This window comes from Chionomys nivalis, chromosome 6 (genome assembly GCF_950005125.1).
Source record: "Chionomys nivalis chromosome 6, mChiNiv1.1, whole genome shotgun sequence".
Classification (NCBI taxonomy): Eukaryota; Metazoa; Chordata; class Mammalia; order Rodentia; family Cricetidae; genus Chionomys; species Chionomys nivalis.
Window position 1 is genome coordinate 68,732,843 of NC_080091.1, and position 26,623 is coordinate 68,759,465.

The 26,623-nt window shown below is 44.3% G+C and overlaps 1 protein-coding gene across 9 annotated transcripts in view; it reads left to right on the plus strand.

Annotated features, from left to right (window-relative positions):
- Positions 1 to 26,623, plus strand: part of Limch1 (LIM and calponin homology domains 1) — a 306,925-nt gene that overhangs the window by 91,554 nt on the left and 188,748 nt on the right. For all 9 annotated transcript variants that reach the window (XM_057772413.1, XM_057772410.1, XM_057772416.1 and 6 more), the window contains exon 2: positions 26,320 to 26,390. In XM_057772413.1, coding sequence (XP_057628396.1) covers positions 26,320 to 26,390 — 71 coding nt within the window. The remainder of the gene's footprint in view (positions 1 to 26,319; positions 26,391 to 26,623) is intronic.

A 26,623-nucleotide genomic window follows, 5' to 3' on the forward strand; every position in this document is an offset into this window, starting at 1 on the left:
GGAGTGGTCGGCAGCTTGGGTTAGTGTGCTTGGGTGGAAGGGGTTTGCATGACCTTGCTTGAACTCTTGGGGCGTGCTAACTAAGCCTTTGAGTGTCTGTGTAACTGGCATATATTGTTCTCTGTGTCTTATGAATCCCAGTTACAATAATGTGTGATGAACCAAATAATAATGTATGATATGCTTTATGTGATTTCTCTGTCTAGATCATAATGTATGGCAGAAAGTATATTCTGTATCTGGGATATCAATAAAGTATTTAACATACATGATTTATATCATACATTATTATTACTTAAATTTATTTATTTGTGTCTGTGTGTCTCTGTGTGTGTCTTATTGTTTGTGTGGAGGTCAGAGGGCAACATGAAGGGCTGGTTCTTGCCTTCTGTTGTGTGGGTTCTGGCGACTGAACTCAGCTTGCTAGGCTTGGCAGTAAGCAGCCTTACCTACTGTCCTAGACACAGCCTGGAATCACATAAGAGTGTCAATCTTGAGGAACTGTCCAGATCAGATGGGCCTGCAGGCATGTCTGCGAGAGGCTGTCTGGATTATCAGTTGATATCTCTAAGGGATCCAAACCCACTTTGGGTGGTGTCGTGTTAGCTATAGCTAAACACCAGCCTGTGAATGAGCCTGCAAGCCGTGTTCCTCTATAGTTTCGGGTTCAGGTTCTTGCTTAAATTCCAGCTCTGGTTTCCCTCAGCAATGGACTGTGACTTGGAAGGGAAATCCAAATCAAGCCTCCCCTCTCATAAGTAGTTTCCTGTCAGAGTGTTTTATCTCAGAAATGGGAGGGAAACTAGAAAAACTACGGAGACATCCTGCCTGTACCATATATTGTTTTGTGATTGACAGTGATGACCATGACTGTCCTCATGACAGCAGCTACCACTAGTGGTTTTGGGCAAATAATTAGGTCATTGGTAAAGTGGAGATTTTAGCTAGGATGTATCAGTTAGTGTTTAACCAGGAAAACAGAAGTCATACATAGGACTGGGTGTAAGACCACATGTCTGTAACCTCAGCCCTTGGGAGGCTGAGGCAAAAGGATCATGAACTTGAGGCTTCAGTGAATTTTAACCCATCCTGGTCTAGGTTTTTCAACTGATGGAGTTTAATAGAGGAAACGGATTATGTGGTGGAAGAGCCGGGCGGTGGTGGCGCACGCCTTTAATCCCAGCAGTTGGGAGGCAGAGGCAGGGGATCTCTGTGAGTTTGAGACCAGCCTGGTCTACAAGAGCTAGTTCCAGGACAGGCTCCAAAGCCACAGAGAAACCCTGTCTCGAAAAACCAAAAAAAAAAAAAAAAAAAAGTCTGCTCAGCCCGGATTATGTGGTGGAATAAGAACCGAATGGTACAGAGAGATGCAGTCCACAGGTTAGCAAGAGCATAAAGCTGGTTACCATGAACTTACACTTAAGGCTGTGAAAACAGAAGGAGGAGACAGTCTTGCTGAGTCTGGAGGCTTGGGCTTAGTGCGAACTGGTTGTAGGACAGAGGAAATGTAGGGAGGAAGAGATGGCAGAACTGAGGGAGCAGAAGGGCTTCTTGTTTTTAGGGGAGGGCTAGCCCAAACCTAAACCTGGGCTGTAAAGATGGAGAGGAAGTTGGGGAAGAATGTTGACTGGCCATTCTTTGTTTCTGCTTGTTAGCCATAAAAGAATATGAATAATTTTTCTTCTTGTACCTTTAAGCTAATATTTAATCAAGTTAAATATTTCAAGTTGTTAAGGTGGCTTTAATGATGAGACCCAAAAAGTTGATGAGACCCATATGTGAAAGGAAGCCACCGTTGCTGTTAGCAGGCTTCTGTGCTTTGCTTTCAGCTGCTAGTTTTGATGCTCCATGAGAGCCTAGGTCAGGGCTATGTCCTCTGCGGTAGACCTTGCTTCCACACCAGCCTTCAGCTAGAGCAGTGTAACCCTGCAGTCAGCCTTGGTCCTAGGTTCCTCTCCATCCTTCAGGCCTCTTTTGGATGGTTTGTAATCTCTCGTGAATGCGAGTAGGTGTGGTTTTTTGCCTTTTTCTTGTAGGACTTGTTGTGAACTGATGTTCGGTGCCACAGTGGCATGCATGACGAACTGGAAGCTGGTCTTGGTTCTTTCCTTTTAAATAAGCCAATCATCGTCATCTCTGAGTAACTGTCTTATTCCTAATTTCCTTGCACTAATCTGCTGAATGCTTTTGTGGAAATAGTAATAACTGACCATGCATATAGTAGCTGTTCTATGTCACCCCTTCTCCTTGTGAGCACCTATGAATTTGTTGAGTTGTCATAGAATTGGCACTTGGCTTTAATGTTGACCTCATATTTGAGAATGAGGAAGGGAGGCAGTGTTTAAGAAGGCCTGGCCCTCAGCTGGAACAGTTATCAGCCCAGCAGTCTTGTTCCAAGATCTGTACTTCTGACTGCATCTCTCTTCTTTCCAGTCCTGGCACTTTGGAGTCTAATAGATACAGACATTTCTTTGACTATTTAAGAACAATTAAAGAGATTTTTGGCTTGTTTGATGTCTAGTTCATTGTGGGTTACACAGTTTTGGCTATCTTTTACTTAAAAACAGAGAAAGATAAAAGTCATAAAAGAGCATTAAAGATAGTTTTTGAGACTCTGAGGCCTGTGGTTTCCTTTGGGTGCACAGTTGACACACCAGGTCTGTGACTTCACATCTTTGGATTCAACCGAACATGGATGGAAAACCTTTGGGATGCATCTTACTTGAATACACGAAGACTTTTATGTCTTAAAAGTCTTATCTAAATGATGCAGTGTAATGAGTATTAACCTAGTGTGTATCTCTCAGGTATTGTAAGTAACCTAGAGATGATGTAAACACATGGGCGGGTGCATGCAAATTATATGCAACTACAGCACTTCCTGTGAGTGACAGGAGCACCCCCATATTTTAATATTCAAGGGATCCTGGAGCCAGTCCTTCATGGTTAGCAGGAGGCACCTGCCCATCCTGACACATAATTGCTACCTCCAATCATGAGCAAAAGAGTCTAGTCTCAGTTGACTAGACTATCATGACGGCTTTCCACAGAAAGGCAGAGACACATCTTCATGGGGCTGTTTTGAGAGTTGCATTGGAACCCAAAAGAATCTGTTGGGTTCTTGAAAACCTGGCAGTGTTAAACTGGAAAGCCCCCAGTTTAATCTGGATTAAAGATAAAGTAAAACTTGGTTGAGAAAGCCACTATTTGAACATTAGTTTGAGTGGCATGTCCTGCTCATGTCCTGTCCCAAATGTTTGTCTCAGTTGTACGTGTGTGTGTCTGTGTATGTACGTGCATATGTATGTGGTGTTTCAGATGGGCTTTCACTGTTTAGCCCTGGCTGTCCTGGAACTCACAGAGACTGTCTAGCCCCTGGATCCTGAGTGCTGGGATTAAAGGCATGTGCCACCATGTTGGGTTGGTTGCCTTACTTTCAAAAGCAAAGGGGAAAAGTGTTCAGGCCTAATGAAATGGACGTGCGCATCCCAGGGTCCTTCATCAGGACCAAACCCGTGATGGATTGTTCGAGGAGACTGTCTAAATCAGTAGCTCAAAAGACACCAGCCTTTAGCATTCCGGCCAGTGTAGCTGAGGGGCTGCCGCCTCTGGTCTGCGCAGTTCTTTCTGTGTGATAAACAATTATAGAGAGAGCTGTCGGCTGCAGCATCTGGGGGATGGAAAGAAAGGCTTCTTGGAAAGAATGTTGAACTTGGTGAGCGGCCCCAACATCTGGTGTGGGGGCTTGGTGGGCTTGGGAAGGGGCTGGCTGTATGTTTGACATCTGCACATTGGGTTCTAGAATGTTCTTTCCAAGTTGTTTTGTGTTGGTCCCAGTTGACTTGTATGCTTTAGGACATAAAAAGGAACTGTAAGGAAGGATTAGTTAGATTCTCTCTCTCTAGAAAACCTCTGTTGGTGACCGATAGGCTGAGGAGAAAGCTTCCCTGAACTTTCCAGTATGACTTCTCTCCTCGAGTAGCTGGCAGTACGGGTATGTCTCAAGAAGAAAAAACAAATGTTTTGCCCCCACGAAGGTCAAATGATGGAAGAAAAGAGAGAAAGAGCCTCCCAGGAGTCAGGAGACATTTGGCTTGGCAAAGCAGAAGTAATTCAAATGTGAGCTGAAAAGACGCTTTGAATCTCACAGGGAAACATACGTAAGCCATCAGCTGGTGTTGGATGCATCTTGAAGTTTTGAACTTTTGTGCTTAACATAAACCAAGAAGACCACAAGTTTTATACCAATGACCCCAAACCACAAAGTAATTTACTTTTATTAACACTGGAGTAAATACCAGTGTTTGCTGGCATGTGGTTTGGAGATGGAACATGAAAGAAAGACGTCTGTTTGGCTTTCTTCTCCCCCCAAAGCTGAAACAGCTGGCAAAAGGCAGGCTTTTGCCTCACTTGTAATTGTCCGGAAATTTAAAATAGACCTTTTACTTTTTTCTGGAGTTTATATTGAAATTCCATCTTTCATGACATCGGTGAGCCCAAGTTTAATAGCAGGCATCCGTCTCTCATGGGTACCCCTATTATGGGAAAGTCAGCTTTGGGTCTCCGCATGGCACCAGTCTTAATGGCCTTGGGATGGGGGTCCTGGGTAGGGTCCAGGATCTTGAATCATCTGAAACTGAGCCATGCCATCTCCGCTTCAACACTTCTTACCTCCCAGAGGTCCCAAAGAGAGTTATATACGAGGAGAATGAACTCAGAGGCGCTCAGGTAGTCTCCTCCCTACCCCCATCACTAAGACGTTCTTTCCCCCCAAACTCTATTGAGTGCTTGAGGATCTGAACAGGGTATCTAAGTGTCAACTGTGTAAGATCCAGTCACGGTTGTGATCCCCAAAACGCCATTTTTTATGGCACACTAGATCAGCCATAGTCTGTGTTTAGGGTTCAATATGAGAAAGTGAGAGCAGTTTGATGGCTTTTCCTTCTGCCATCCTTCTGTGATCAGTGGCTAGAATCCAGAACAAGGGCATTTGCAAGTTCAGTTGAAAGACACCTGCTGCTGACCATGGCCTTGTGTATAGCAGGTGTCTCCCCGGAAGTGTGCACTGACTTCACTACCCAAGACCACTTGCACACACCACCCTCACCCTTTTCTTTGCTATGTCTTCTTCCGGAAGCAAGTATTAGATGCTGTTCCCTCCTGCCCAGCACTGCCGAGGCAATCCCATTCTTTTCAGAAGTTGGCTATGCTTTTGCCCATCTCCTCCAGGCATGAGGTTGAGCTCTTCTTGCTTTCTGAACGCCTCCCTCCTTCCTCCCCACTCACTCACCTCAGACATTTCCTCCCCTGGCCTTCCATCGAGGACCTCCCTTTCCTTCCCTCCTAATTCAGATTTCGGCCCTGGCGTGGATCAAGTCTCCTTATTCTGTGTCCACCACACACAGGTCAGCTTCCTCCCTGGAACTCACAGCAGTCACTGTGTTATAGCTGTGTACTAACCTACTCTCTTCTTGCCCTGTGTCTCCCTGCCATGTTTCTTGTGTTGAACGCAGTCTCCTTTTGTGGTAAGTCCGAATAAATATTTATTGAATTAGTGAGTGCCCTGGAGTATCGATATACTTCCTGGGGCACAGTGGAAGACCAGGACGTCTCTACCACCTCGCAGGAGTTTGAAATTTGTAGTGGTAGTGCCTCTCTTCTTGTCCCTTCTAAGATCCATGTCTGGCTTTTAGTGCATTTAAATTCTCAAGCTCGCAGACCCTTTCTGTGGACGACTACACTCCTGGTCAGCAACTGCAGAGCCAGCAATCCTCCTAGTTGCATTTCCCCGTCATTATTTGCATTCCCTTTTTCTTTGGGGTTCTCTGTGTTGTGTGCACATGTGTTGGGGTGTGCTTGCCTGTAAACGTGAATGTGATGCTGATGTTGCAATGTCTTTGTCTGTTGCTCTTTGCATTATTATTATTATTATTATTTGAGACAGAATCCGGAGCTTAAGATTTCAACTAGACTGAGAGGTCATTGAGCCCCAGGGAGTCACCCCTGTTCACCCACCAGCATGGGGTGAGGGAGGGTTACAGATACACGACCCTATAACCATTTTTGTATGGATCCTGGGGATCTCCTAAGTCCTTATGCTTGTGCAGCCCACACTCCCCCGACGGAGCCATTTCCTTAGTCTTCTAATTTCAGATGCCTTTGTTGTTCTTTGTAGAGTGCCTGTGTCATCCTTTATATTGCTCAATACGTATTTTCAGAGTGTGAAAATTATACTGTCCACCTTCCATCCTTTGGCTCTTGTGAACATACAGTCATGAGTATGAGTGTATAAAGGTCTCTTTGAGCCCATTACCTTTTAATGTTATACACATCTTATCCTGTCTAAGGGAAGTCAGATCTAGAGCTGGTCCTTAATGTTCTCATATAAGACATGCTGTTTGTGGGAGGTCAGTGATCAAAATTATTATCTAACTTTTGTCAGTACCAGGAAACAGAATAGTCTGCACCATGAGTCTGGGTACCAATGAACTTGGAAACATAAGGGTCATCCACTCCATCCATAGAGGTTGAAGATAACTGTTTTACTAGGTGGAAAGTCAGGAAGTTGTATTTATTGGAACCTGGACACTAATATTTTTAAGCCACCACCTCACAATGGAAACAAAACCATACATTTGAATGACCAGCTCTTTTCTATGGTGCTCCTTCTTCATGGAAAAGTGGGCTCTTGCATCCCTCCAGAATACATAATTGCACTCTCAATCTGTGTCTGTCACTCTGTTATCCGCCTCCCTCCTTGATCCCGTAGCGGATTTCCAAAGCCTTTGAAGTGTTGTTCTTTCTCTGGAATGTCCCATCCATCAGTGCACCCATGTCCTTGTCAAAATGAGAGATGAAAGTGACTCTGAGTGTAGGCTGCCAGCCATGCTTGCAGCCATAGGCGCTCTCCACAGTACCCGGGGCCTGACTGGGGACACATTTCTTTAGTTTCAACAGCCCTTTTCAGGATTGTGTAATTACTACTTTTGTAAAATGTGTAGCTCGTCTTCTCTTTAAAGCACAATTCCAGGATTTTTGTGCTGGTGGACAACAGCCACACAGCTGTGGAGGTTCTTGAAAAGGAGCTGGAAGGTGGAAGGAAGAATGGCCCATCCTGTGGGCAGCCCATTCATGTCTCCTGCCCGCATCAGCTCACCACCCCTTGCTCCCTCTTCTTCCCCTGAGCGTCTAACTTGATTCTCCATTTCTCACTCTCAACTGATGGCTTCTCAGAGTAGTCTGTGATCTGTCTTCCCTCGCCCTCGCCCTCATCCTGTGTACCCTTATGTATCAAGCTTTCTTGTTGGACTATCCTCAGACCTCCAGTCCACAAGTAATGACCCGGATGCTTATTAATTATAAAAGCTTGTCCTTTTAGGACAATTTAGGCCTTTTTCCAACTGCCTCATATAACTTATTTAACCCATATATTTTAAATCTACTTTCTGCTATGTGGCTTGGTTACCTCTTCTTAGTACGGCATGTCCAATTTGCGCTGAGTCTACTGGCAAAATCCTTGTGTGTAGATTCTTCTTCCCAGTTTCTCCCCCCACCGAATCTCCTGAAGTCCTGCCTAGTTTCTCATGCCTAAGTATTGGCCATTTAGCTCTTTATTCAACCAATCAGAAGATGCCATACGCAAAGACACATCTTTAAATATTTTATAACATGCTTATATTCTGCTCTCTCTGTTTTTTAAGAAATGATATTCTAGGGCTGAAGTGATGGTTTGGTTTTTTTTTTTCCTTTTTATTTATTTTTTATTCTTTTTTAATTAAAATTTCCACCTGCTCCCCGTTTCCCATCTCCCTCCCCTCCTCCCAAATATTGCCCCCTCCCCCCACTCCCCTCCCCCTATCCCCACTCCTCTTCTCCTCCCCCCACACCATTCCCCCTCCCTCTCGATACTGAAGAGCAGTCCAAATTCTCTGCCCTGCGGGAAGACGAAGGTCTTCTATCTACGTCCAGGAAGGTGAGCGTCTAAACAGGCTAAGCTCCCACAAAGCCAGTTCATGTATTAGGATCGAAGCCTAGTGCCATTGTCCTTGGCTTCTCATCTGCCTTCATTGTCCGCCATGCTCAGAGAGTCCAGAATCAACCCATGCTTATTCAGTCCCAGACCAGCTGGCCTTGGTGGGCTCCCAATAGATCAGTTCCACTGTCACAGTGGGTGGGTGCATCCCTCGTGGTCCTGATTTCCTTGCTCATCTTCTCCCTCCTTCTGCTCCTCATTTGGACCTTAAGAGCTCAGACCGTTGCTCCAAATTGAGACTCTGTCTCTACCTCGATCCATCGCCAGATGAAGGTTCTAAGGTGATATGCAAGATATTCATCAGTATAGGATAGGGTCATTTCAGGTTCCCTCTCCTTAGTTGCCCAAGGTACCAGCTGGGAACATATTCCTGGACACCTGCGAACCCCTCAAGAGTCAAGTCTCTTGCCAACCCTAAGATGGCTCCCTTAGATAGGATATATACTTCGCTGCTCCCGTATCCTCCCTTCCTATATCCCAACCATCCCAGTCCCCCGAGCTCCTCCCATCCTCCCCTTCTCATGTTTCTCATCCTATTTCCCCTTTGCCCCATGCCATCTCACCCGCAAGTTCCCAGTTTTTGCCCTGCAATCTTGTCTACTTCCCCTCTCCATGCGGATGACTATATGATTTTCTTTGGGTTCACTTTCTTATTTAACTTCTCTAGGATCACAAATTATATGCTTAATGTCTTTTATTTATGGCTAGAAACCGATTATGAGTGAGTACATCCCATGTTCCTCTTTTTGGGTCTGGGATACCTCACTCAGGATAGTGTTTTCTATTTCCATCCATTTGCACTGACTGTTGTAGCTCGGAAGTAGAGGAAGTGAGGAAAGACGCCGGGACAAGACATTCCTTCAGCAGCACGCCCCAAGTGGCTCCGCTCCTGCAACTGGGCTTCATCTTCTAGCTTCACCAACAATGCCGTAAGTTTATGAATCCTTCAGAGGATTAATACATTGATTAGGTCTGAGTCCTCAAGATCCAATCACTTCCCCAAAGCTCTGCTTCTCGACACTGCGTTGTGCTCAAGCTTCCAAGCCAGAATCCTTTGAAGAGTCTCCCAGACTTTAACGGTAGCAATCAAGCCTAAATCTCCCGATTTTAAGAACCACCTTATTGCATGTGTGAGAGAAGGAACCTCAGGGAAGGACAGTTGATTTGGTCTGCCAAGAGGCGGGGAGGCTGGGGGACATGTGCCGTAGGAAAATAATGTACGACTTGTATCTTGAGACTTGAATATGGAGTTGGAGATGAATAAAGAGCAAAGACGGATGGCACGAGTGGATGCAGAGGCGCACATCTGTGTGGCGGATTCATGAAAGCTGTAAGCTCACACAGCAGATTCCTCAACTGGCGAGGCCATCTAAAAGTTGGGCTGTAGGCAGTGGGAAATGTTAGGAAAACATCCGAATCAAGGTTGCTTTGCAAACGAGTACGAGCATGATCCCCTGGTGCGGCCAACAGCACAGAAGAGTAGGGGAGACCAAGGGAGCAGAGCTGCAGGGGGAGGGGTTGGAAGGCCCCCTTCAGGAAGAGAGGTGATTCAAACTTCCAGTTGCAAAGGAGGTGCGGAGGCCCGTGAAGACACAGGGGCTCCAGCACTCAAGTTGTGTTTGTCCGAGGGTGCCAGGCTTTCCAAAGCAACCTGTTGACATATAGGCAGAAAAGAATTAAATTCAGAGGTTAGGTTGCTAAGATGAATGAAGTAGGCATCATGTGGGAAACAACAGAAATTGTGCAACAGCAAGAGATCTTAAATCCTATGAATGAGTGCATTTTTCTCTATCATGTGTTAACTCCATCTTCAGTACTTTTGGGGAAACTCAAACCTCAGTCCTTGTATATGCTAGACAACCCTTCTAACAGAAATAACCAAACCAGTACTCAGTTTATGCACATAAATATAGAATTTTATTTACATTTTATGAAATACTGATAGTTGCATGTAATTACATATGATTTTATTTATATACTATTTATTTAGTTGCAGTGCTGGAGATAGAACCCAGCACTTAATGCTTGCCAGGGAAGCACTTGCTCCTGTTAGACTGGCCGGGCTGTGAGCTCTAGGGCTCTGTGTGTTTCTGCCACCGTGCATAGTTATAGGTGCACACCACCATACCCAGCTTTTAGGTGGATGCCGAGGATGCTAACTCAGGTCCTTATGCTGAAGCAGCTAGCGCTTTAATCCCCGAGTCTTCTCCCCAGGCCACTTCTTCCTTAATAAACCCTTGTGTATCATCCACAAGTGCCTACCCGCCCTGTTCACCGTTGTCGCCATGCTTAACCCCCATCGAGGGGAGGTGAGGCTCTCCTGCATCCACGGCGCAGCTTTCTTGTAGAAGCTGACTCACCCGCACTGGTTTTTTAATAGATGTTCTAGGATGGTGGAAAACGCTGGGTAGAACAATGCTTGATATTTCAAAGCAAGCACTTGAAAGTCTATTTCTGCCTTGTAGTAATAGGATTGCCAGAGTTCCAGAATTAGTTTTGAATTGGATTGCTGTGTCTGGGAGGCTCTGCTACCCCAGATCCGTACGCTGGTAAGGATACTGCTCTGGTGACTTTTGCACCTGGCTTTTGAGGGACATCATTTAGAGAATTAGTCAAATACCTAAGAAACACCTTGTGTTTATCCTCCTTGATATTTACCAGAGAGATTGACTTCATCTACCTGTGTCTAATGTCAGTGCTCTGAGGGCTGTGTTTAAAAATTATGTTTCAAATGAAAAATCAAATTGTGTGTGTGTGTGTGTGCGCGCGCGCACATGCACATGCATTGTTAGGCAACCTGTGGTCTGAGTTTTATGACATGGATTCAGCCATGTGCTTTCATCTTGGGAGTGTTCCTTGGCTTGTGTGTTCCCTTCCTGCCTCACCTGTCACAAATCCTCGTGCTACTTCTTTCTAGTGTCTCGCTCTCACTTGCCTGTTGGACGCCTTTGGACATCTCATTGTTTTCTTTCTTTTTTTCTTTTCTTTTTTTTTTAAATTTATTTTATTCTTTTTTAATTAAAATTTCTGCCTCCTCCCACACATTGCCCCCTCCCCCCTCCCCTCCCCCCCCTCCAACTCCCCCCTCCCCCCACTCCATGTTTTCTTTCTTTAACTTTACTATAAACTGGTATCTTGAATGAGATGTTTGCTTTTGTGGGGGTGATTCAAGACAGGGTTTCCTCTGTGTAGTCCTGGCTGTCCTGGAACTCACTCTGTAGACCAGGCTGGCCCCAAACTCAGAGGTTTGCCTGCCTCTGTCTTGCGAGTGCTGGGGTTAAAGGTGTGTGCCATCGTGGCGCAGCTGGGATGTATGTGTTTCAAGCGTGTTTTTTTATTGTGCCACAGCATGTGTGGCAGTCAAAGGATAACTTGGCAGGAAGACAGTTCTTTTCCTTTCACCATGTGGGTCCCAGGGATTGGACTCAGATTATAAGGTGTGTTGGCGAGTGCCTCAATCCATTGCGCTATCGCAGTACCCACAGTGTAGTTTTCAAAAGTCCCGTATGCCTTGAGATTGTTTGCTCAGGGCAGGCAGAGCTGTGGGCACTTGAAGTTGAGTCTACTTTTCAAAACCTTTGTTTTCAGTATCAGCTCTTTGGTTTTTAAACGTTGGTGACTACCCTAGTCTGGTTTCTGCTTTAATAACAGAATGCCTAGACTGGGAAATACCATGAACTGGGGAAAATATGAAGAACAGAAATTGACTTCTCACTGTTCTAGAGCCTTGGTGGTCCAGGTGCATGGTCCTCGTGTCTGGTGGGCCTCCTTGCTGTATCATTACACTACATACAGGCAATTGAGCATGCAGACATGGAAAGAGCAGATGAGAGCACGCGCAGGGCTCCTAAGAAGCCCACGGTTAGGAAACTAACACTCATGACAGGAGACACTTCTAGGTCTGTTTACTTCCTGCACATCCCAGTCCCAAATATTCTCAGAATAGTGGTTCAGTGTCAGCATGACCTTTGGAGGGGGCATTCAAACTCAGCAATGGCATGTTTGCCTTTAACACAGATGGCATATGTGCCCAAAACAATAGCGGTCCCACAGCACTTGTGGAGGCCTCTTTGAGTTCATTAGCTGTGCAGGAATCCAGAGGTCCCTGAGCAGATCTGTGGAGCGCTGGCCCCAGCTATTCCAGGACTGGCTTGGGGGTCTGGGGTCCACACACTGAGAAACACTGCTTTTCATGCTATTGGGAGATCTCATGAACATGTTGTCAGCACTATTGGGAGATCTCATGAACATGTTGTCAGCACTGAGTTGAGAAATTAAACAACATTCCCCAAACTTATTTGGCCATGGATCCTTTTTTTTCCACATCAAATCTCTGTCCCTTGGAGCCAGGGATCCCGTAAAACAGGCATTGGGAAATGCCTCTGTAAGCAGTTTTTCTCCTAAGCAGGCAGAGAATCAGTGTGAAGGCCAATCACTATGAAAAAAGAATTTAATCTCTCTAAAGCCATGATGGGAAGAGCAGTATTCCCTTTGCACTTTCACCCCTGTCCCCGTAGTCTGCAAGAGGAGAGCTCCGTGAATGTCCCTGAGTGTGGATCACCAAGGGCCTGCTGCTAGTGCAGTGGTGGGGGTGGACGGGGTGTTCTGTGAGCCCCGTATCCATTCAGGTATTGGGTCTGTTTATTTGCTTGCTTTAGGCTTGTCCTTGTGTACCACAGCATAACCAGAGACAGAGAGCAACAGTTTACCACTCTGTCATCCAACAGCACGTGGCTGGCCTTACTGGTCCTCCTTGCCTGCCTAGCAGTGTAATAAAGAACATATAGTTTAGATACTATACTCCTTTATCTTGGAAGTAGAATATGTTTGCCCCCCCCCTTTTCCCCAAATGTTCATTTGTTTTTTTTTTAAACAACCTGGTTAACTGCCTGCAAATTCCTCAGTTCAAACCCATGTCAGTGCACCCTAGAATTATTTGCTTTGTTGTAAGTTTCTTCTGTATTGGAGACAGAAGAAATGTGATTTTAAACTTAGAAGCGTCTAGATGTTTATATAGTTCTGGGCTTTGTTTTTAGTCATTATCTGGGTAAATTTCTTTAGTGTCATGGCTTTTCAGAAATTATGAGACAGAACGTTACTTACAAGTTAGCGCCTTGTCCCGCAATGTAGAGAACACAGGTGGTGGGTTTATTGTGTGATTTTGGTCTCAGCTCATGGGGCTGGGGAGAGAATTGTGCCCAGATTTTTCCTCCTTTGAACTCATTGCCATCATGCCGAGGTTAAATTGAGCCATGGTGGAAATGTTTATTTCATGGGTGTTGACAACTGCTCTGCTCTGCAGAGTCCTCCAGCCTCTGTGGAAGCTGGTGTTCAGTGGAACACCATGGGGCCAAGGCTAACTCTCATGCTGGCTTGATTTGAGTTGTACATCCATGTCTGAAATGCTTGGGATAGAAGTGCTTCCAATTTTTTTTTTTCAGATTTGGAATATCTTCATATACCCGTGGGATATCTTGGGTGTGATACTCAAGTCTAAGCATGAAAGTCATATATGTCTCATGCCTACCTACACATAGCTTTAAGGTAATTTTATTCAGCATTTTTAGTGTGCTGACGTTTTGACTATGACCCATCCCATGAGAACAAATGGGAAACTTTCTCATTTGCCTTTGGGAACAACAAAAGTTTGGGATTTGGAGTCATTTCAGATGATGGATGCCCAACTATACAATCAGGTATCCCTTGGGTCCCTTTATAACTGTAACTAAAAGGCCTTTCAGACCTTTTACCCTTTAATCCTTGGGCAAAATTTTACCATCTAGTGAAATGTACCTTGGTGTGTATAGATGGAGACTTCTGTCCTGCCCAGTCCCACAGCTGTTCAGTCCTAAAGAAACACATAGAGGCTTATATTAATTATAAACTGTTTGACCTTTTAGCTCAGGCTCATTATTAACTATCTCTTACAACTCAAATTAACCCATAATTCGCTTCCATGTTTAGCCACTAGCTTGGTACCATTTATCGGCGAGGCACTCTCATCTTGCTTCCTCTGTGTCTCCCTGCCTTTTCTCTTCCCAGAATTTTCCTAGTCTGGTTTCCCTGCCTATACTTCCTGCCTGGCTACTGATCAATCAGCATTCTATTAAAGTAATATGAATGACAAATTTTTACAGTGTACAAGAGTATTATCCTACAGCAGGTGTGTGAGCACAGGGTCCTAGTATTTATTTGTCAGTTAGACAAAGACCTCATCAATTAGGTTCTTTAAACATGGACTGCTTATGCCCTCTTTAATTTCACTGGTGTGACATAATACTACCTTGTGGCCAAATAGTTCTTTGTGACTGGAAATGAGCCTCCTTGGCATGGGCATTATTTGGTCATGGAGTTAAGGGGAGCCGATTCCGTGATGGATCTATATTCACTTGGCTTGGGTGCTCTTTTACTGAGGTGGCTCAGGGAGACTTGGTGATGGATGGTGGTTCAGTGGGTTTGGATTACCATCTGTTATTTTTTTTTTTTATCACAAAGCAGCCAGGAGAATAGATTTCCTGCCATAATACATTATTTGCAGGCTTAAAGAACCAGTGAAGTGCTGGGTGGTGGAATATACTTTTATTCCCAGCCCTTGGGAGGCAGAGGCAGGCCAGCCTGGAATAGAGAGAATTCCAGGACAGCCAGGGCTACACAGAGAAACCTTGTCTTGAAAAACAACAGCAACAACAACCATAAAACTATTGGAAAGGTGAGTAGAGAGATACCCTGTTTTGTAAACATTAAATGAAGCAGCTTGCCCACCTTCCTTCTCTTCCTCTGTGCTCTCCATTAATGGCTATTTCATTACACATGGATCAAGTTGTGTATAGCTTTATTCAAGATGGATTATTGGATTCCTGTTATGATTTTTTTAAAGGCAGAGATAAAAGTCTAGCAACACCTCAAAGCCTTCTGTTATTTCATCACTCCATGATACTGAGGAAATTAGTGCTAAATACCTGCATATTTTAGTATTTTTCTGAATGTAGGGATTTATTTTCTTACTCCCCACTTTGAGGAAAAGGCAGTGTGTGTGGGAAGTTAACATAGGCAATAGAGAGTCAGGTTTTCATTTACAGCTCATTGGCATAGCCTAATGGCCAGGAGCGTGGGTCAGGAGTCAGACCGCCCTGCCTGTTATCCTCTTCCTCCTGCTAGCCCTAGGAAACTGGGAAAATTATTTAATGGTCTATAGTTCAGTCTCTTCAGCCTGCAGCAGGGATAATGATAACACTTGCCTGGGACCTCTCAACGACCCATTGAGTACTTTGTGAATAGCTGAAGAAAGATCTCTCGCCATGAACAGACCCTATGGGTCCTTGCAGCGGTTTAGTAAGTGTTAGGGAAACAGGAGTTTCAGGAGAGGTTGCATGGTTAGGCAAAGGTGACTGAAGCTAATGAACATCCTCCGCTGGCCGCCCTTGTCCAGGGTCTCATCTGTATAACCAGCCAGCGTGGTTGTGACCACAATGCACGGTGCTAAGGAACTGGTGAGTTAGTGGAAGATACCATTGCCATCACTGTCATTTCAAAGGCGAGAGGCTGGGGTGGTAGTGGGCTCATGAAAGTCTGTGACATGTACAGGGGAATCTTAGAGAAATGAAGAGTTTACCAGAAGCCCAATGGAACTACGGATAGAGAGCCCCATTTCCTTGACTTTGGACCTTTCTTCCCGAATACTGACTAGGTATAATATGCCATCGTGTGATTCAAACAAAAGAGAAAGTAATAGAATATGAGATTAAGAGTCTCTGTGATCACACCAGCCCACCCGGAGTCAGTCACATTCCAGGTCACCCCAAACAGTATGATTCCACAAACTAAATAGTACTTCTGTTTCTTTGCCCAGTATCCCGCTGTTCATTTTAAAATACATTGTGCATACACATAGGTGCATCGCGGCCACTGAGTCAGCAGCTGGTGCCATGGTGCAGTATGGCTCGTCACCCTGTGTCACCTTGGGGCTCTCCCAGCAGGAAGGCCAATAGCAGATTCAGCCCCTTAGGGCCATGAGACAAAATAAATCTCTTTTCCTCACAAGGTGTTCTGCCTCATGAATTTCATTATTGTCACATAAACTAATGCACAAATATAGAAAAATCATGAGAACAGATACACAGCCTAGTTAATGATTTAGTGTGAACAGCCTTGTGATGACTACCCCAAATAAAAAAATAGAATCCTTGTACCCATAAAGTATCTTCTGCCATCCTTCCCTATAGTCTCAAAATTGGTCTTCTCATTGTGTGTGCGTGTGATGTTTATATTGTGTGATGTGTATATGTGTGTGTATATGTGTGTACTGTGTTAGGCTGGCTGGCAGTCAGCTCCAGGGAGCCAGTTGTCTTGTTTTTTCAGCACTGAAATTACCCCCATGCCTGGCATTTTACATGAATGCGGGGAATCAAAGCTGGTCCCTTGTGTTGGCTGTACTTTATCCGCCACACTCTCTCCCCAGCCTCCCTCCTCTTCAGCTGGTCGCTCCTGAGCTGTCCTTTGGCGTCATGTTCCTCTAGCCGGTCCTGGAATAAAAAAGGCTACTTACCTTACTCTGCTTTTATTCTGAGTAATTCACGTGTTTTATTTTCATTTGGTAATCTAATAAGTTGTTTGGGTGAATTCTAGCAGTTCTCTGCTTTGACTTTGATGCCGTTTTCTGTGCCGAGTACTGGCAATGTTCACCAGCTTTGTGGTTACTTTGGATTCTTAGCTAAAAATTATTCCATTATTAGAATATCAAATAGTGAAATTGATCAGTTCTTTGGACAGCTCTACAATGGCTACAGGACTGTGTGTACTTGGCAGGGGCTCGAGTTCTAGTTCTTTGCCCAATAGCAGGAAGCCAAGGGCTGACCCCTTCTTCCTCTCCATCGTCACTGCTAACATCATGGCAAGTTCTGTGTCGTGAGCAAGGGAGTGAGTGGACATAATATGGTGACTGATAGCAAGCTGGAAAATGACTGTCCTTAAACATGAAAACCACCCCTGGAGATGACTGAGAAGGCTCCCGATGGGTTGCTGAATGACCACTTGGTTTGGACTGCTAACGTTCTTCTCAACACTAGAACCCAAATGACATTTATTAGTCAACGTTTTAAAACATATGGAAGGGAGTGGAGGAAGAAAGAGAAAGAAAGGGAGGGGGAGGGAGAGAGGAGAGAGAAAGGGAGAGGAAAGGAGAAAGAGAAAGAAAGGAAGAGTGTGAGGGAGGGAGGAAGGGAGGAAAGGGGGAAAGCATTGTGGAGGGTAGGCTCCAAGAACCCCATGTGCCAACATTCAGATTGCAGGGGCAGCTGGCATTTTCTGCGTGTAGTTCAGACACATGCATAAGACACTCAGCGTTTTTCAGTGGGTTCAAAAGAAATGACAGGTATCAGCTACCTTTATTCTCTAAATATTTGAGCACATGCCTAAAGAAGAGTATCAGCCAGGTAGCCACTATCACTTCCAGAGTGGACAGTGATGACTGGCATCCCTGGGCGGCCAGTATACATTCAGAATTCCCCAGTGGTTCCCAGCTGTCACCCATGGGTTTTTTTTCCAGCCATTATCTTGCAAGGAGATACACATTGCATTTTGTTATGATGCTTTTAGGTCTCGTATTTATGAATAACAACCTTTCCTTTTTCCTTGATGGCAAGGCTTTTCATAAATTTTTTTAAGAAGTCCGATTTTCTTATAAAATGTGTATTTTTTTTAATGATTTGTGTGACTGTCCCTTTATGATCTCCTTTAGTTCTGTCAGTATGCATGGGGACTCTCTCACTGGCTTCCTATCCTGATTTCCTGCTCAGCACTCAGCACCCTGACCTCGGCAGAGTTGCCTTTCTGAATACAGATGGAAGCCGCTGACCTTAGGCGCTCTAGCTGTGGATTTCCTTCCTTTTAAATATGAAGCTTGAGAGACAAAACCGCGAGAGAACCAGCATTTTACCCACTTCATAAACATGAGATGCCATCCGGGCAGTATCCACCCTAATTTCTGACCCCCACAACTGAGTAACAGGCTCCAATAAGCACCTGGTGCATTCATTGTACCAGATGCCAGTGAAGGAAGCCTGCTCTCTCAGCTCCTGAGCCTCAAACCTGGATTCTGCACCCAGATCTGCCTGATTCAGTGGCTGGCTGCTTCACTGTGCTGAGAACTGTGTGATAGGTTTGCCAAATTTAGCCTAAGACTGCGATGTTTATCAAAGGAACAACACAGTACCAGGGAAAAATAACCATGGCTCCACGAGCTCACACGAGACGACATACTTGGTTCACAGCACCTTCCTGGTCTAGTTCCTTTCTGGACTCGTCTTCCTCTTTACTTGGTCCTTAAGGAGTTCAGTTTTGGTGGAACTCACTGTGTGTGTGTGTTGTCTGTCTTTCTCTGCAGCTTCTGTCAGCCCTTTCTTAAAGGGAAGGACAGCTTGAGAATGTGCAAATACAGTCGGCTGAACCCACGCGCACGTGTCTGCATTGACCCATTTTCTGTGTCCAGACCGTGCAATGGTTAGAGCGGAGGACTGCATACTCCCAGAGTTCTTTGAAGCGTCAGCTGTATTTTTAATTAGATTTCTTTTTGTAGGCTCTGTCAGTCTGTGGCTATAAACAGCACCTTCTGGTTTTCCGATGACATGATGAAAATATAAATGAATCTTGCAGATTGCATTTTATTATCCTCCGTATTAAGCACTCAGAGCTGGCGCTAGCGGGAATCGTGGTCTAGTGATGCTGATTAAATAAAGTCAGGCTTGGGCTTCTGGGCTGTTTTTCCGCCAAGCCAAACGGAATCGATATAAGGAAATATTATAATTGAGCAAAGTGTAGCAATCTAGCTGGTCAGGGAAATGTCGGGACTTGTGAACAGACTCTGTTGGGGCCACCAAGAAAGGGGGGGGCCTGTCACTTTAGCTTCTGACTTGTCCACAGAACCTTGAATGAGTTTCTTGATTGTAAGGTGCTGTTTTTCTCACCTGTCATGTAAAGAGTGTTTTTCTGGAATAGGCTTTGATCTGGTGTGGGGTGGTGGTATGGGTGGGACTTGAGAAAGGTCTCCGGAAGCCCCATAGGTGGACACTGCAGCTGTATTGCTAACAAAATGATGGCAGCTTGCCCCACTGTTACTGTGTATAGACAGAAAAGACAGGCCTGGAATCTGTCTTGGAAAGACGGGTTGGCTCTTCCTGGTGGCTTGACTTCATCTCTGTGTCATTGGAGGAAATGATGCCATTCCCTGATGCGAAGACCAGAGATGGATCAAGTTGGACTGGGGGACAAACATCAAGATTTCGTAATAGCCTCAAATGTGAAATATATATATATTAGGTACCCAAGAGGAGATGCTTAATGAGAGCTTGAACATTTGATTTGGGACTTGAAGGGCCCAGAAACATGTGTAAAAATGCATGAGTTCCCCTCATACATAAGACATGAAAGACATAAGACTAGCTGGAATTACCTGGGGACTTGATGGGAGGGCATAGGAAGAGAAGAAAGGGGACGTGAAAGGAGGGGAAAGGCAGTTCTGTACTCTTCAGCTAATGAGGTAGAAATCCTTAGTGCAGTGGAAAGATGTGTTTATTTAATGAGGCAGAAAGAAAACCAGGAGGATGAAGTGGTGGGGAAGCCAGGAAAGGCAATGAGTCTCAGAAGGATGGAGTTGCTGGCTCCTGCTGCTGAGCCATCCATTAAGATCATAGGTGTGGAACATCTCTTAAGTTAGGCAGTAGGGCCAGATGTGTGCATCAGCAGAGAGCCATTGGGTACCACCTCCCTTAAGATCAGGGAAGAAAATAACTGCATCGGACTGTAAATAGCAATAGCAGCAATGTGTCGGTGCACACTGCAGTTGTTTTACCCTGGGCTCGCATGCGATGAGATGCATTGAGTTCTTACTCTGGTCGGGCATGGTGCTGAGGGTTTTGCATGCTTTAATTCATCTTCAGGAAAACCGATGGACTAGGCACTTTTACCATGTCTTCAGAGGGGAAAGTGAGTGTTGGAACAAGCTCACGAACTTGCCCAAAGTGATAGAGTTAAAGGTGCCTCGATTATAATTCTTGACTCTAAAGAATTTTCATCAAATTAAATGGAGATAGCTTGCAGTGGTTAACCTTAGGAAGTGAGTGTTACATAGAATCTGGACCAGGGAGGACAGACAGGGCAGTGTTGAATTGGGGCTTTCTGGAAAGGAGAGAATTCAACATGGTGACCTCAGGAAAATGAAGGAGGCTGTGGATGAAGGCTTAAGGTTGAGATGTAGAATGGAAGAAGAAGATCTTGAACATTGATGGAACCTTTGGGGCTGGCAATAAAAGATAAAGGTAGCTATGATCTCCTGAGGGATAGAGGGGCTGGGATGGTGGTCTTAGAGGAAACTTCCACAAGGGGATGTCTATCACCCCAGCCGGGATGGAAGAATCCATGAGGATGCAATTAGAGCCACAGCAAAATGTATTATTGAACAATCTCTTTAGGAATTGCAAATTACAGTAATGAGAAAAAATATTTCAAAGACCTTTTGAAGATGACTCTTTTGTTATAGGTTCAAACACAAACCATAATCCTGGTGCTCATTGTGTGGTATTTTTGACACAGTAGCCTCACCATTAAGGCTGTGTTTACTTTGGTTCCTCACCCGACCCCCGCACCAACTTCTTCCCTGTCCATTAGGCTCAGCCCTTAGAACTTTAGGTCTTTGCTCAGATAAAGACTTTTACATAGATCTTCCGGAGTGACTGTAGTGTCCTGATACACCTCCCTCCTCTGGAGAATTCTGGCTCTTCCTTCAATGCAGTTTTACTGTCTCTCGGAGTTCTTCCCTGATGTCCTTAGGTAGAGTGTCCCTGGCTCTCCTGGAGTATTTGGCTGAAATGCCACATGGAATTATATTTAAGGGTGGGCGAAATTCAAGCTCTGCTGTTGTAATGGCTAATCTTCAGTACCAACCTGGCTGAAGTTAGAATCACTCAAGAGGTGTGTGTATGTATGTGTATGTGCATGTGTGTGTCTGTGTGTGCACATTTCTAGAGAGGTTTAACTGAAAAGAGAAGGCATACTCTCCTGTAAATCTGAGTAGCATCCACCCATGGCTGAGATCCTGTAAGGAATAAAAAGGGAAAAGGGGGCACCCGTTCAACATTTGCTGCTTCCTGGCTGTGGGTACAATATGATCAGCCACCTCGTGCTTTTGCCGTGTTTCCCTGCCATGATGGACTCTAATCCTCTTAAACCATGAACCAAAATAAAGCCTTCCTTCCTCAAGTTCCTTTTATCATGTGTTTTGTCATAGCAAGGAAGAAAAAAGTATCAAATACAGCGATTGGAGAGTTTTGTGCTCTTGGACAAGTCTGTTAACCCCTTGTTAGTTTTCTTGCCTTTAAATTGTACATGATTATCAGATATTGCGAAGATGCTATGGGGATGGAATAAATATTATACAGCACATATTAAGACTGAGAGGGGCAAATGGTAGCTGCTCAGTGAGCATCGGCTCTTGCCACTCAGGGTCTTCGGTCATGCAAAGGGTGCCAGTCCCTTCCTCTTTGCTCTTGGTTCTCATATCGTATCTTTCCCAGCAACAACTGTGCTGTTGTGTTCCCCCTCCCCCGGATTGTGACTGCCACTGGGATCTCACCCCTTCTGCAGGGTCTAGCATGAAGCAGGTGTTCAGGAGATAATAGGTTGACTGGTGGCTAATTCCTCCTTAAGTCAATATGATTTATCTTTGTTTACAAAACATACCCTGCAAACTTTGGTTTGACTTTCTAACAATCTCGCGGGGTTTATTTTTTAAGGGAAAAGTGAAAAGTAAGAGCAGTTTTACTCTGCTCTATCTTACAATTTCAGCACGAAGTATGCAGAGATGTTGCAGTTGATTAAGTCAGAGAGGAGCAGGAGAGCTGGGGGCAAAATGAGCTGCAGCGAAGCCTCTTCATGAATGAACGAGCGTGGCTTTTATCGTTAACACGGTGCGAGAGAAAATCATAGCCTCTTGAAAAGGACCTGCTATTGCACAACTTAAGGAAAATCTTTAAGTTAAGTGGAAATCTACTTCATCTTCAGGGAGCAGCCTTTTGTCAACAAACAGAATCTCTTCATCAGAAGGCTTGGAGTGACGACTCACTCCTGTAACACTGGAAGGCAGAAGCCGCACCATCTTTTAAAGTTTGAGGCCAGCCTAGGCTACATAGAAAGTTTCTGGCTAGCCAGAGCTATGTGGCAAAATCATGTCTCTAAACAAACAAACGAACAAATTGAGGGCGAAGAGATGGCTTATGGTTAAAAGTTCTTGGTTTTTGCTCTTGCAGAGGACCTTGTATGAACTCCTAGCACCCACAAGGTGGTTCACATGGTGATGTAACCTCTGTAAGTCCTGCTCTAGGGGATCCGACACCCTCTTCTGACTTCGGTAGGCACTAGGCACTCACATGGCTCATGTACATATGTGCAGGCAAAACATTCATACACATGCAGTAAATATATTTTTTTTAGAAAACCCAAACCAAAAACAACATGTCAAAGATCCTCTCTTATCATTGTACTAAATATTGTGAACATTTATTGAAAATGCTCTTTAGATCTGTAGTTGTTTGTGGTTTCCTTTCAGAAATCTACAGACAATTCATGAAAATGTTTCTGAACTACTGTTTGCATACATGGTAATGATCAGGCTGGAAGACCAATTCTTGGCAGCCTTGGGCTGTTCATTGCAATTATATAATAACAATAGTAGCAAAGCAATTAACAGACTGTAGGCTATGATATACAGCGTGTCACATTATAAACACATCGTAAAAATGGAGCTGTGTGGTTTTCTTTTTGAGTCTGGCTTCTCCATATTTCAGAATCCAAATGATTCAGAACAGAGCCAGGGACCTAGATAAATTCAGAATTACCTTTGAGCTCCATGGAAAGGAAATCGGATACAGATGAGCTTCCTCCAAAATTGGCTTGCACTGAGCAGTGTGAAGACACATGGCAGTGGCCTTGGCTTCTGCTTTTTTTTTTTTTCTTTAAATATGGAGGCAGAGAAAAAACTTTTCTTTTCTTGGAAAACCAGGTTTTGATAAATGAGTTATTCAGTGACGTTTACTCTCATGGTCTCCAACAAATTTTGTGGTCAGAAATTAAAGTGGGTTGACCCTGAGCGTAAAGCAGGGAGGATTTGATACAAGGGCTTCCTGAAGGATATAGCCAGGGAATAGCGGATGGTTTACTGCCATCCTAAGAATTTCTGAGGATTCCCTTGAATGAAGAGATGTGTTGAGGCTCACCCTTGATAAGATAGTGCTGGTTGGTAGTTTTTGTCTATGTATTCTAGCATTTTAATGTGTTATCTGCACCCACTACATGCGTGGTGTGTGTGTGTGTGTGTGTGTGTGTGTGTGTGAGAGAGAGAGAGAGAGACACCATTAGGGAACTGTGGGGGCTTGGCTTCTACACTGATGCCTGAGGTTCAGAGTCATTGGTGGGAGCAATGAGAGGTATAGTGGTTTGATCTCTAAACCTTAGAGATTATGAGCTGCCTGCTCGAGACTAGATGGGAGGCCAGGTAGAAGCCCTTGGACCAGCTTCTGAACTCTCTATCAGGTGTGTTTAATCCATGACCTGGGGGCCATGCGTGGCCTAGGATAGCTATATTAGTGACCCAGCACAAAATCACACCATATAATCGGAGGTGTTATATTGTGACTTTCTTTTTATAAACTTGATTGTGAGGTTCTTAAATGTGAACTTTATAGTCGACAGCACCATACTACAGTGTCAAAAGGCTGGACAAGTCTGGCTGATGGAGGATAACAGTGATTTGGAGAAAAGTAGCCAATAGGAAGTAAAGGAATGGGTGGGTCTAAGTTCCAAAGGAGAATAATGAGTTGTTAATGGGTGTGATGGATGTGGAAGGAAGGGTTTGGTGTGGCTTTGTCAGTTAGAGCTGGACAGCTGTGAGGATGGAGTTTTGGTGGCTGAGGAGGAGTGGGGGTAGGAACTGGGTAGAGTGTTCTTCACTGTCCTGGTACTCCTCCCTGCTGGACCCCGAATCCTCCTGAGCCTGGGCTTTCTTCACAGATGCCCTGTAACCTATGGTCTTACCTCAAGCACACACGCGCGTGCGAGTAGACACACACACACACACAGACACATGCAAGGTCTTAGACATAGTCCTAGCTAGCCTGGAACTCACTCTATAGAACCAGACTGACCTTGAACTCTAGAGATTCACTTGCCTCTGCCTCCCAAGTCCTAGGATTAAAGGTGTATGCCACCACACTCAGGATCTCTTAAGAGCTTGGCTGAGCTTCCCACCCTGAGTTTGTGTCTTTGAAAAGTGGTCATGGAATGATGACAGGCTAGTGCCTAGTTGGCAGAATTGCTAAGACCCCTCAGTCAGCTGGGATCCAGGTAGAGGTTGGGAGGGTCTGAGCCACGACACTTAATTCCCTACAACTGGACCTTTGGTAATGGCAGTTAATCTTAATATTGATGACTGGCACCTTCATGAAGGGAAGTTGATTAGAAGTGTTTAGAGTCACAATACAAAATGTGAGCCATCGTGAACACCTCAGAAAGATACTTGTTTAAACTGTCTGGACGAGTTTGTTCTGAATTGGATTGTTTCTTCTGTAACTATTAAGTACCACTTAGCAGTGAGCTTTCCCGCCCTGCTGTTTTCTTTATGGGAGGGCTGTTTTTTTCCCTATTGCATGACTTGTGCTTGCATCAAGGATTTTATCAGCACAACCTAAATTGCTTAATTTATTTGTACAAATTTATTTATAATAGTTCCTTGTTGTGTTTTTAATATTTTTATGCTCTGCAGTGACACCATTTGTCATTTCTGAATCTGGTAATGTCTATCTTCTTTTTCTTTTGCCTGTCTATGTCTCCTGGTATGCTTCAGTATTTCTATCCAATTTTTGTTATGCTACCCCTAGTTTAAGAATATTTGGGGAGATCCCACAGATATTTTGCTGTTAAGTTAGAATTTAATTCTTTTTTGTCAGAACACACACTTTAGATAAATGCTTTTAAGTGTATTGAGAATTGTTGTATGACCTAGAATTTGGGCTGGCTTGGTAAATGTTGGAGGATGGAATATTCTAGAAATAACAGACCAGTTGGGTCCATAGTGTTATTCATGTGTTCTATGTTATTATTAATTTTCTGTTTGTGTATTTTATTAAAGAGAAATATTTACATCTCCGACTCTACTTATGGTCTCTCCCTCTTTGTCATCCTAACTGCTTTGCTTTGTGTATTTTAAAGGTTTTTTTTAAAATACATAGTGAGATACGTTGATGTTCAAGATTATGATGTCTTTGTCAGGGAACTAACTGACCCCGTAGGATGAAAGAGCTTTCTCTATCCATGCTTTTACTCTCTGTTCTGAGGTTTCTTTCTCTGATGCTAGCAGACTGGCCGAGCTTTCTTGTGACTCAGGTTATGCGCATCTTCCAATTTAAACAGTGCATTTGTGGGTAGCTCAGGGTTGACTCAACTTCTGAATTGGCCTAACAGCCTCTGTGCTTTAATGGGGGACTCTGGGGCCATTCTCGCGTACTGTCACTATTGGCATGGTTGGTACAGAGCCTCCATCCTTTCTGTGTGTTCTGTCTGGTCTGCCTCTTCCATTCCTTTCCCTCCCTCTTTTCCTCCTTATCTCTTTCCCCTTTTTATTGTTGAGTATTTTTATGGCTCCATTTTCTTCCTTCTTATGGCTTATTAGACATGACTTCTATTTTTGTGTATTGGAGGTTTTCTTAGGACCTATTACAGACATGTCTACCTGGTATATGTCAGGTCGGGCATTTGGAGAATGAACAAATGAAACACTGAGTACCTTGTGCCCTAGCAAATGATTGCTGACAGTCAGCGACGCCATGAATGTCCTGTGCTGTCATTTCTGCACGTTGGCTTTAATCTCTAGTTATGGCATTAGTCTCGTAGGTGAGGGCCCTGCGGACCACCAGTATGTTAGTGTATAGGGTCTTTGTTCTTTCTGTCTGTTGTTGTTGTTTATTTTTATGTTTAGAGAGCATAGACCCACCATGGAAGAGAGATACTGTGACCTTGACTTCCTGTTGTTGAACCCCCCAAAATAGCAGTATTACCAGGAAGAACAGACACGCCATTGTCTAAGTTTACCTCACTTGATCCACGCAAAGCCACATTTTCCCATTCTTGGAATGTCATGGTTTTTTTAGGGCTCTTGATTTTTTTTCTTTTTTTTTTTTTAAGTATTGAACTTCCTGGTTATAAAAGAAAAACTTATGCTTTTGTTTCCTTTTCTTCTTTTCCAGCAAGTCACTGGCCGAAGTTTTGGTGATAAAGACTTCCGGACAGGGCTAGAAAATGGGATCCTTCTTTGCGAGTAAGTAGCACTTGCGTTCCCTTGGCTTATTCTAGATGTCCTTGATATTATTGTCTGTAAATTTCCAGTGGAAGATTTTTTTCTTTTGTTTATTTACTTTCTTTTTTTAAAGATAGGGCCTCATGTCTCCTCATGTAAATCTGGCTGGCTTAACACTCACCATATGGACCAGGATGCCCTTGTACTCACAGAAACCTGCCTGACTCTGCCTCCTGAATCTGGTCTCTAGTCTT